This window comes from Nuphar pumila, chromosome 14 (genome assembly GCF_984573655.1).
Source record: "Nuphar pumila chromosome 14, dmNupPumi1.hap1.1, whole genome shotgun sequence".
NCBI classification, from domain to species: Eukaryota; Viridiplantae; Streptophyta; class Magnoliopsida; order Nymphaeales; family Nymphaeaceae; genus Nuphar; species Nuphar pumila.
The window spans coordinates 16178611-16191222 of NC_143262.1; the positions used below are offsets into that span (position 1 = coordinate 16178611).

At 37.6% G+C, this 12612-nt stretch overlaps 1 protein-coding gene across 2 annotated transcripts in view; it reads right to left on the reverse strand.

The window, feature by feature from the left end:
- Positions 1–12612, reverse strand: part of LOC149816501 (Alkaline-phosphatase-like family protein) — a 169919-nt gene that overhangs the window by 44691 nt on the left and 112616 nt on the right. For both annotated transcript variants that reach the window (XM_089986596.1, XM_089986595.1), the window contains one exon: positions 10841–10937. In XM_089986596.1, the coding sequence (XP_089842722.1) occupies positions 10841–10937 (97 nt within the window). The remainder of the gene's footprint in view (positions 1–10840; positions 10938–12612) is intronic.

Consider the following 12612-nt stretch of genomic DNA (forward strand, 5'->3'; position numbering starts at 1 on the left):
TCACAACACTGATGCCGTCAAAGAATCAAACCAAGACTCAATTCGGGTAGTCAGGTTCCTCCTGAAGAAGAGTTCATATCCGATGACCGTGTGTCAGTCGTCATGCACAATGTCGCTGAGCTAACAAGGACTAATGTGGAAAGGTTTGTTAATGTGACTAATGCTTCTTTTGTAACGTTTGATCATGAGATCAGGACTACAGTAGAGGACTCTGTAGAAAGTCTTGCCACTAGATTTGGGGATTCGATAGATGTTCTTACCACCAAGCTTGATGATATGCTAGAACGGTTCAACATCATGGCTGCAGAAATGGATATTGTTCGACGAAAGAATGATTAGTTGGAGCGACAGTTGAGGACTGTCACAGCTGATGGAGCAGTGGCGCATGTAGATAGGTCGTGTATCAAGCTACCTGAGTTGGCAAAGTATAGGGGGCACTCAAAACTTGAGAGATCTCTAGAGCTTTATTTACCAGGTGGAACAGTACCTCGATGCTGCCAGAGTTGAAGAAAACGTAGACAGATTGCGTACCACAACGATGTACTTTGCGAATGAAGCAACCCTTTGGTGGAAACGCCGCTTAGGCGATGTTCGACGAGAGCTTGTCGTGGTAGACTCATAGGAGGATCTTAAGAGAGAGCTACACGACTCCTTTTTGCCCAAAATTGAGGAAAGATTGCCCTGCAACAAGTTGTTAGCATTGAAGCAGAGACACATGAAGAGTGGTGATGAGACTTTTCTAGTCACGATCTGAGCAACAGAAGAAGCGGGTGAAGCCGATAATGTCCCGCGGGTTCTGGTACCCATGTTGAAGGAGTTTGGTGAAGTTATGACTGTTGAATTGCCAAAGAAGCTACCTCTAAGGCATGAGGTAGACCATCAGATTGAGCTAATGTTGGGTGCACGGCCACCCGCAATGGCTCCATACTGTATGGCAATTCCTGAGCTGCAGGAACTATGCAAGCAACTGGATGACATGCTCGAAACAGGGATATTCCAACCATCCAAAGCTCCCTTTGGAGCACCCATGATATTTTAGGCAAAGCATGATGGGTCGAAGCGTCTATGCATCGACCACTGAACACTGAATAAATTGACAGTAAAGAACAAGTATCCGCTTTTGATCGCGGACTTGTTTGATCAACTTGAAAATGCTTGGGTTTTCTCTAAGTTGGACCTGAGATCAGAGTATTGGCAAATAAGAGTAGCTGAAGAAAACGAAGCCAAGACCACTTGTGTGACACGTTATAGGCGTTCAAATTTCTTGTTATGTCATTCGGCCCGGTGAACGCGCCTGCAACCTTCTTAACCTTGATAAACAAGATTTTTTACCGGCACCTGGATAAGTTTGTCGTGGTTTACTTAGACGACATAGTGGTATACAATGAATCTATGGAAAAGCATATTCAACACCTTCAGATTGTGTTTCAGACTTTGAAGGATCATGAGTTGTATGTCAAGCGAAAAAAGTGCCTATTTGGTCAGGGGGGGTTTCACTTCCTTGGCCATGTTGTGGGAGAAGGCAGATTGAAAATGAACCATAAGAAGGTTGAAGTTATTCAAGAGTGGGAGTTCTTAAATCGCCGCCTGTAAACACCCCAAATTTTTCAAGTCCATTACAAACATCCCATTTCACAGATGTCAGTCCTCTGCAGGGCGATATAGAGTCTCCCCTAGGTCTACCCCAGTCTAGAGGTCAGTTTTACCTCGTTCAACCAATAAAATTACCATTTTACCCTTAGGTCACTCTTAGACCTTTCGTCGGCTAGGTTCAACCAAACTCATCTCAAGTTCAGAGAAGTTAGAATGTCTATCATTTCTAGCTCTCCTGAGTTCGCGAGGAGCAAACCCTGACCATTTTCAGCTAATTTAGCTCGTTTTAGGCGAAATAAGCTCATTTTAGCTCGAATCTTAACCAAATTGTCCCCGAGTCAGTCAAATCCATTAGATCCCATCCCAGTGAGTCTAATATAAATTTCCCAGGAGTTTGAATGGTCCAGTTCCAGTTCAAAGTCACTCTTTCAGACTCGGACCTTCATTTTAGCTCATTTAAACTCATTTTAGCTCAATACAGCCGAGACCGAGCTGACTCCAACTAGTTGAGCTAGTATTTTAGCTCGAAATTTAGTTCATCTGAGTATAACTGGCTTCAGATTTAGTTCATTCCAATCCAATCCCGTTCAAATTAGTTCAAACCGGTCTAGTACTGTGTTTCTACCCCTGCAGGGCAAAAACCCAAAAAAATAAAATTATTTGTGACACTGTTTCCAACATTTTTCCGAACTGAGACAAGTCCTAATTCAAACTCGGATCAATTCTTTCATCCAATATCTTATTCATATCCGAGATCCGATCCATTTCAAATCGGTTATTGGATCCAATACTGGATCTGGTGTCTAATATCTTCCCGAAACTAGATTTTCATCTGATTTATTGAGAAATTCATATCCAGAGTCCAATTTCATTCTTTGAACCTGGAATATCTCATCAGATATCTAGGATCCAATTAAACTATTTTAGATCCATTTCAGTCTCGATCCACCTTATGATCCATCCAGAAGTTCAATTCAATCAAATTCTGAACTCAAATTAATCTAACATCTGAGATTCAATTTCACTTTTGGAATTTTGATTCAAATCTAGATCTAATTTCATTTTCTGAACTGCATTCAAATCCAAAATCCAAATTTAATTATGAATTTGGGACTTTTCCAATCTTCAGAATTCGAACCAAATTTCCTTCAAATCGAAATCCAGATCCAATCTTTTTCAAAACTTCAGATCCTTTTTAAAATTTAATTTTATCCTAATTTCAAAATCAATCTTTGAATTTTTGAATTCAAATCCACCATTTTGCAAAAATCTTTTGAAAAATACCCTAAATCCAGTTTAAAATTCAATTTGGATTTTGAAATGTCAAAATGGATCCAGATCCAGTTTCAAAATTTAATTTTTATTCAAAATCGATTTGGGGATTTCAAGTTCAAAATCAAAATCCAATTTTTATCCCCAAATTCAAAAATAAACTTTTGAATTTCAAAAAATCTCTTGAAAAATACCCTGGATCTACTTCAAAATTCAGTTTAGATTTCGAAATATCAAAATGGATCCAGATCCATTATCAAAATCCAATTTTTATTCAAAATTAATTTGGGGGATTTCAAATTCAAAATCAAAATCCATTTTTTATCCCCAAATTCAAAAATAATCTTTGAAATTTCAGAAACAAAAATCAGTGTTTTGCAAAAATTCTCAAAATTTCAATCTGGATCCGGTTTTGCCTAATTCGAATTTTATAAATCAAAAATTGAATTTTGAAGTTCAATTATTTCCAAAAATTCCCCTTTTCACTTTCATATTTCATTCCGCTTTTCTTAATTTTCAAAATAAAAAATAAAAAATGTTTTTTCAAAGAGGAGCGCCACTTGGTATTTTCAAAATAAAAAATAAAAACTCGTTTTTACAAAACCTTTAAAAACCCATTTGCTTTTAAAAACCCACATGAGCATCACCCACAAGGTGATGCCATGTGTCAAATTTTCAAAAAAATGGCTATTTTGCTGATCTTTAAAACCCAAAAATGACTCACATGGACACCCTCTTGCAAGAGGGTGCCATGTGTCAATTTATTCACAAAGAGACTTTTGCCCATTTGACAAACTAAAAAAAGACCCACATGGGGTTGGCGCCAACTCCATGTGAGCCCCCCTTTGCCACATGGGCACCCATGTGCAAAAGGGGTGCCATTTGTCAAAAATTTTCTAAAATGACTATTTCATCCATTTGAAAAAAAAAGGAAATGCCTACATGAGCTTGGCATCTCCTTCTTGAGATTTTTTAGTCCCATATCTATCATTTTGCAAAATCCATCCCCATTCTCAAACTATAAATAGACCCCTTGGGGGTCTCTCTTCTCAATAAGTTGAGAAATTGAGAGAACAAAAAAGTTCTCTCTTTCCCTTCTTTTCTTCTCTCTCTCTCCTTCCTTTTCTCTTGGGGATGACAAGTTTTCCAAAGAAGAAAACTCTCCTCCTTTGCATTAGTGGCTCAAGCTTGGAGTTGGTGGCTGGAGCAAGGAAGAAGAAGCCCAAGGTAGGCCCTCTCTCTCTCTTTCTTTTGATTTTTTTCTTTTCTTTCTATTTTTTTTATTTCTCAAAAATCGCCCCCCTTTTCTTCCCTTCTTTCTTCCATTTTCTTTCAATTTTGTGTAATGGCAATGTAGATCTAGTTTAATTCCATGTAAATTTCCATTTTCTATGTTTTGATCCATTCAAATTGCTATTTACATTGTGTACTTTCATTTTAGCCATTTAGAATTAGGATTTGATCTTCAATAGATCAAATTCTACATTCTATGGGCAAAATCAATTTCAATTTATGCCTCAATGCTTTTGATTTCATTTTATATGCTTTCATTTATATTTTTATATCATTTTTATTATCATCAATGATCTAGAATGATAGATCGCACGTTTTGATCATTGTATCAATTCAATTTTAAGATTCTATTCCATTCAATTGTGTTGAGATGATATTTTTAATTCTGGTTCGTTTTTGCCTTCATCATTTTGCATGTAATTAGGTCTTATTTTGATCTGATTTTTTTACCACATCTTTATTAACATATTTTCAGGAACCAGAGATGATCTTTCAAATCTGTAAAAAGGAAAATTTCTAGCATTAAGTCTAGTTTCTTCATGTGAATTTTCATCAATTTACATGGTGTTTTCATATCTGTTTTTGACCAAAAACCGCAACCCTGTTATACTGTGTTACTTTTAGGGTTTGGTTTTTAACCCATTTTTTTAGAGTCATATCTCCCCAATGGGAGATCATTTTCGAGATCTGTAAAAAGGATCTTCTCCATCTGCATGTCTAGTTTCTTCATTTAAATTTTCATCCATTTCTATGGAGTATTTCTATTTGTTTTGCATTTTAAAGTCGAGACACTCTCTGTTTTCAATTACAGGCACTATTCCAACTTAAAACCAACTTGTTGCATTCATATCTCTCAAATGAAAGATTATTTTTTAGATCTGTAAAAAGGAGTTTTCTCTTTCGAATGTCTAGTTTATGCATGCCAATTTTCAGTAAGTTTTCATCTGTCATTCAGATAAAAAACCAGAACCCTGATGAATTTTCTTTCACAGGCTTTTACGGATTTTTGACCAACTTGATCAGATAAGATCTCTCCAATGGGAGATCATTTTCTAGATCAGAAAATTGGAAATGTTTCGTGGTTGAACTGAGCAACTTATCCCACAAATTTGAGAGAAATTGAATCAGTTTAGCCTCTGAAACTCAAAAATTACAGAAACTTGCCTGTCAAAGCTTAATTTCCAGATTTCAAAATTTATTTCATAATATTTTAATCATATCTCGAGTTTTAAAAATGCTTTTCAAGATCTGTAAAAAGGAGATGCTTTCTTGAAGAGTTAGAAATTCATGGAATCAATTTTCAGCTCAATCTGAGTTGTTTTAGGCTTCCCTTCATTCGAAATACTCTGACAGGGTCGATTTACATATCTCAATTTTGAAATATCTTATTTTTACTTGGATAAAAAAACCCAAATTCGGGTTTTCCTCCAGACTTTTTCTGCATTTTTTGATTTTAGGATACTTTTAAGGTTATTAGTAACCTTCAAATCAAATTCCATCAATTTCTAATATGTTTATGTTTTTTTTCAATTTTGGGGGCATAAAAGGGCTAAAGTATGGATTTTTCTCAATTTTTCAAAAATTAAAGAAAATCCATAAATGCCTAAATTTATTTCTAACATGTTTGCTCATTTTGCAGGATTTTCCTTTTCTTTGTTTCAATTGATGTAAATTCATTCAAGTGTTGTAATAATTCATTAATGAGAACTTTATTTTATACTTAGTTTAGAATGAATGAGCATTTAGATTAAATTTCATAATTGATGTATTTCATTCATTTTCTTTTCTTTTTTTAGAAATTCACCATGGAAAAACATGAATGGTACATGCACTATTTAATAAAGAATAAATAATGCTAAGTAAAGTTCGTATTTACAACAATAGTCGAAATATGAATAATACTTAGAATTATTATTCTTTATTAAAATACAAAAAATTGACTTACACACTTAAGTCAATTTCAAAAATCATCAAATTTCACAAAAATGCATTTTCTTCCTTTATTAAAATAAAAAATAAAGATTAATTCAGAGTATATTCGTGGGCATAGTCATAAATATACGAAAATTTAATCTTATTTTAATTCTATAAAGGCACAAAATTAATTTCATTTTTTATTAGAATTTAAATAAAGATTAAATTGAAATATGTTTGTGGCCATAGTCATGAATATATTAAAATTTAGTCTTGTTTTAATTCTATTAAAGAATGAAATTTGCTTTTTAAATTCAATTTCAAATAAATTCTTTTAATACATTCATCATTTAAGATAGAATTGCATCATTTGTTTATTATTTCAAGTTATTTTAAATCTCCAAGTGATTTTTGAAATAATTTTCAAAAACAATTTCTATTTCTAAGTTAAAAATCATTTTTCAATTTCCATTCATAAATTAAAACTTATTTTCCAAATCCCTTTTCAATTTCATTCACTTTTAATCCTATTTCAAATATTTATTTTTAATTTCCAAATTTCGATTTCATTTCTAACTTTCCATTTTTCGAATTCCAAATTCCAAATTCCAAATTTCGAAATTTCATTTCAAATTCAAATACTAATTCTTATTTTTTCATTTTTTTCAAGTTCTAATTTTAATTCCATTTTCAAAATTTTAATTTCCCATTGTTTTTCTACTTCAAAATTCCATCTTAAATTTGAATTTCAATTTTAAATCTCAAAGTTCAATCCTCAATTTCAATTCTAAAATTGAATTTCAAATGAATCCTAAATTCCAATTCCTTTTTTTTTTTTTCAATTTCAAATTCAAATTCAATTACATTTTCAATCTCAAATTTCAATTCTTCAAATTTAAGTTCAAAGTTCAATTTTTAATTTCAATTCTAACTTCTGACTTTCAATTTCAAAATTCGATTTATAAGTTCAATTCTCAATGCAAAAATCCAACTCCAAATTCAATTTTAGTCAATTCAGACTTCAAATTTCTTAACTTAGAAATCAATTTTAAAATCTTCAAAATTCAAACTTTCAAATCCATTTCAATTTCCCAAATCTAAATCGATTTCTGAACTTCAAAGTCATCTCTTAAAGGACATATTCAAATCCATTTCAAAATCACTTGGAAGATTAAGACTTCTGAAATTTTTTTAAAAGCATACACATTCTCAAATTCAAAATCATAGCACAAGCCCGATTCAATGTGCATTTAGGACTTAGAATAATTTCTTAGACAAATTTAGGCAAGTCAAAGGCATAAATTCGATCCTTAGTTCAATTATCCATGCTAAAGGTGCTAGGTATGGTTGAACCTCGTACCGACGAACGAGCCCCGTCTTTCCATTTTCTCGCAAATTCCTAAAACGAAGGCAAGTTATTTTAAAATCTATTTTCAAAAGGTCAAGTGAGACCATGCGAGAGTTTTTCTCTTTTCCCTAAAAAGATAGAAAGAAAAATTTTTGCAACAATCACACCGCCCTCGCTCACTGATCTGTTAAAAAAGAACAGGCTTTGGCTATGGTCCGATGTGTGCCAGAAAGCTTTTGAGAAGTTGAAGTGTGCCCTGACAGAAAAACTTGTGCTAAGGTTACCAAATTGCCAACAGTCATTCGAAGTGCAAACTTATGCGTCTAACTTCACGATTGGAGGGGCGTTGCTTCAGAAAGGCCAGCCTAATTTGCCTCATAGTACTCATTGCATCGTGCCAACTATATTAGCGCTGCAATAGTACCAAAAACCAAACGTTTGCCCAAACTCAGGAAACAACAGCCCTTCGTGCAACGAAGCTCTTGTCTCGAGTTAGGAAAACCAATATCTCATTTCGTAACTCACTGCAGAGTTCGAACGTTTGATAAGTGCGCTTTTATGCTAGGCTAAGCTTCGCTGTCGAACCCTGCCAATCAACGGCAGGGTTGAGACTACGATATTAAAAAGAAGAGTGGCATATATATATATGTATGAAATAGCAGAAGCAACAACACATGAAATCAACAGAGACCAGAATCGCGAAACCGTGTCCTGAAAGTAAAAGGCAAGAAAGGAAAGTGCAAAAAGAGAAGCTTTGACACATATAGCGTGACGACAACGAAAAGTAAAGTGCAGAAGGGAAACAGGACCAGGATCGCGAAACCGCATCCTGGAAGTAAAAGACAATAAAGAAAGGTACAATAAAAAGAAAACCTTGGCACATATAGCGCGACGACAACGATAAGTAAAGTGTAGGAAAAGTAAAGTGTAGGAAAGGACGTACATATATACTATATGTAAATGTTTTAATTTATTAGTTAAGTCCTTTGTTTTTAGAAGTTCATTGTTCCTGTTCCTTTTGACGCAAACCTCTACCTAGAAGGGGTGCGAGGGTCTATACGCTTGCAAGCGTAAGTGATCATTGTCTCAGGCCGCGTAGCACGAGAAGGATCTGTGGTGCAACCTTCAAAGCTAAAAAGGTCAATATGCCATAATACCACGAGGAACGGGTACGATAAGACCTGCAGTGGTACTAGACCCAAATGCTAGGGTAGGCAGGGAGCTCAACTCCCTGCACAAGAGGGACAGAGGCAGCAAGGCAGGGGAGGGAGCAGAGGCTCCCTGCCAAACCCACCTCAATAGGAAACAGGGCAGGGGGGCGCAGCCTCCGGCTGGAAATGAAACAGGAAGAAAGCGGGGGGCTTCGCCCCCTGCTGAGAGGCCGAAGGAGGCAGGGGGAACTTTGCCCCTTGCCGGCCAAATACGGGAGGCAAGGGGGGCAGAACCCCCTGGCGGGAAGCAATAGGAGAGCAGGGGGGAGCTTCGCCCCCTGCTGGAAAGTGCAAGGCAGGGGGGCAAAGCCCCCTGCCGATGAACACAGGAAGGCAGGGGCCTCGCCCCTTGCCAGAAAACGCAAGGCAAGAGGCGAAGCCCCCTGCCGAGAAACATAAGATGGCAGGGGCTCGCCCCCTGCCGGAAAACACAAGGCAGGGGGGGCGAAGCCCCTTGCCGGAAAAACATACGAAGGCAGGGGGCAAAGACCCCTGCCGGAGAACATAAGAAGGCAGGGGGCTCGCCCCCTGCCGAAAAACACAAGAAGACAGGGGGCTGAAACCCCCCTGCCGGAAGACATAAGGAAGGAGGCTGAAACCCCCTGCTGAGAAGCACAATGAGGCAGGGGGGGGGTATCCTCCTGCCGAAAAACAAAAAGGAGGCAGGAGGGGCCACCCTCCTACCGGAAAACCAAAGGTGGCAGGGGCCCACCCCCCTGTCGAAAAGCCTAAGAAGGAGGCAGGGGGGCACCCCCCCTGCCCTGCCGAGGCCGCACGCAGAGGGGTTCGCTTCCCCCTCTCTTGCAGGAAAACAAGAAGACGAGGGAGAGGGGGACTCACCTGGAGGTTGCTGGCGGAGGCAGACGACGCCGGACGGAGGCGGATAGCGGGTGTCGGCGACGGCGAGGAGGGGGAGACGGAGAAAGAGGGAAATTGGGGGAGCCCAGAGGGGGGAAAAGGGGCGTCAGGGAGAGGAGAGGCAACGGGGAGGGGAAAGCATTCGATGCTTCCTCCCCCCCCCTAGCCCCTGCTCCATTTATAAGCAGCAAAGGGGGTGGGCGCCACTCGGTAGGCCCTTACGGCCTACCGATAGCCCTCCTCTTTATGGGGATCGGATCCGGATCCGACCCGGGTCCGAAATTAATTTTTTTTTCTTTTACACCGGCGGTTGTGCATCTCCCCTTCCTCAGCCTCCTCACCTCAACGTTGTGTTACAGTTCAGAAACGAACCCTAACACTTGTTTTTATTGGGTAGCATTTTTTTCCTTTTACTTACCAGTGACGCGGGGCGCGACTTGGGTCTGGATCTGAGACCCACGAGCCTGCCGCGATCTGGATCAACGGATCCTTTGCTTACCCGGGTCCACGATTTGGATCCGCAGATTGGATCCACACATTATGTTTACTTTATTTTTTAACTCTTTATGGGTCCTGGATCCAAGATTTGGATCCCAGGCCCAAATCAAACCATTTAAGAATTATATCTATAAAAATTCCAATTACTTTCCCCAAAAAAAAATCGGTTATTACATCATTTGTATGCCTTTGTGCATTTGTGAGTTTTGTATTGGGCTTTTGTGCACAAGTGTTCTTGATTGTGCGTGTGTGCACGTGTTCATTATCAAGAATATTGTTATCTTGATCCTAGTATCTTGTTGAAGATATATATATATATATATATATATTTGAATTTGAATTTTACGGGTTTTACATTCCATCTATACAAGTTTATTGCATTTTAGCTCTCTAGAGATTCCCCACTCGTTACTCAGGTGAATACTATCACACTTTGAAAAGTTTCTGAATTTACCTTTGCCTACTAATTTCTCAAATTTAAAGGCCAGTGTGCTTCTCACTTCCACTTCCAGCATTAGTTTTTTACTTCCAACTCTACCAACAATGGTCTCTATAGCAGACACTGTTTAAGATCAACACTTGAAACATAATGAAGGTGAAATAGGTAGACTTCGAGAGAAACACTATCAAATAATAACATTTTCTAAAGTAAAAATTAAAAGATATACCACATAAAACAAACAAAAAAGAATCCAGATTTTAAGCAACAGTAGGATCTCCAAAGCCATTTGTTATATATGGCACAACAAATATTCTACTCATTGGTGTATTCATTTCATTTGACTAGAAAAGAAACTCAAAGTTGAAACATATGAATTTTGAATTAAGTTATCATAAAGTAAGGGAAGGAAACCTGTCAGAGAATTAAACACATCAGCAATCAAGATTCCCACGCTATTTTGTGGAATAGGAACACCTAATAGAAGAGCTAATGTAGGTACCACATCTACCTGGAAAAGAAAACATAAGAAAAATTTAGAAACAACTGAACCATTATAACTACAAAGCATTAAAAACAAACTGGGAAAGGGAAGGGGAGTGTGGGAGGAGTTTCTTTTTCCCTAATCTTTAACCAAACTTTGTAATTATCAAAAATTGGATCCTAGTGACTTCTATGATGTTCCTATTTAAGGTGTTGAAATATGAAGTCCATTGTATCATATGTAGTCATGTAATATGCTCATTTGTATACTTTCTTGTATTTATAAGGGCAGTTTTGTACTTTAGTCTGGATGTAGAGTGATGGTCAAAGTAAGAAGTCCAGATCTGTCAAAAGTATATTCCGTTGTTAGTGAGTGGGGGTTGACCCTTATTTGTCGTAACTTCTTTCATTCTTTAAGTAATGAAGTTTTCTATTAGCTCCCCTCTTTGTTTCCCTCTCTACTTGTGCTTCCATCTTCTTCTTGATATAAGGCATGAATGAGAAGACTAAGGCCCTCTTTGGATTGTGAGAAGCTTTAATGGGGGTACACATGAGCCGAGGCAGAGAGAGAGAGATCGGCTGACAAAGAATGTAACTCGTTAATTCATTTAGGGCTAATCTCCTCTAGTTTAAATAGAGGTCAGCCAAAAAGAAAAAATTACATACGGGTCCCTCATTATATATAAAATATCAAATAACCACCTTTAAGAATAAATAATACTTGAAACCGCAAAAGGTCGACTCATCTTAACACTCCCCCTCAAGCTGGAGCATAGATATCAATCATGTTCAGCTTACTGCAACATTTTGAGAAACTGGGTCTAGCAAGAGGCTTTGTAAAAATATTTGCAACTTGGTCCTCCGACTTTAGATGTTTGGTAGCGATATGACCAGCTTGAACCATATCTCTCACGTAGTGGCAGTCAACCACAATATGTTTTGTCCTCTCATAAAACACAGGATTATTTGCTATATATGTAGCCGCCTTGTTATCACACATCATTACTGTAGAAGATGCACCGAGCCCTAGATAGAGAGAGAGAGAGAGAGACGACTGCACAAGAAAAAGAGAACTTGATATCGTTATTAGGGCCTCTCTATGTTAAATAGAGAGAGGCTTAAAAGCATAATTACAATCAAGCCCCATTATAAAAGCAAAAATACAAATAGCATCTTAATATAAAAGGACTTCACTTAAAACCACCTATTCTCAACACTCCCCCTCAAGCTGGAGCATAGATATCAATCATGCTCAGCTTGTCACAACATTTTGAGAAATTTGGTCTAGCAAGAGGTTTTGTAAACATATCTACAACTTGGTCTTCCGACTTTAGATATTTGGTAGTGATATGACCAGCTTAAACCATATCCCTTACATAGTGGCAATCAACCTCAATGTGCTTTGTTCTCCCATGAAATACATGATTGTTCGCTATATATGTTGCAGCTTTGTTATCGCACATCATGGTCATGGGAGAGGAAACCTTCACCTGAAGATCAAGAAGAACAGTACGAACCCACATCAATTCAGCAGTTGTTTGGGCCATAGCCCGATATTCTGATTCTGCACTCGACCTAGAAACCACATTTTGTTTCTTACTTCTCCAAGAGATCAAGTTGTCTCCCAGGAACACACAGAATCTTGTGGTAGATTTTCTATCCACTACAGATCCTGCATAGTCAGCATCAGAATAGGCCACTAT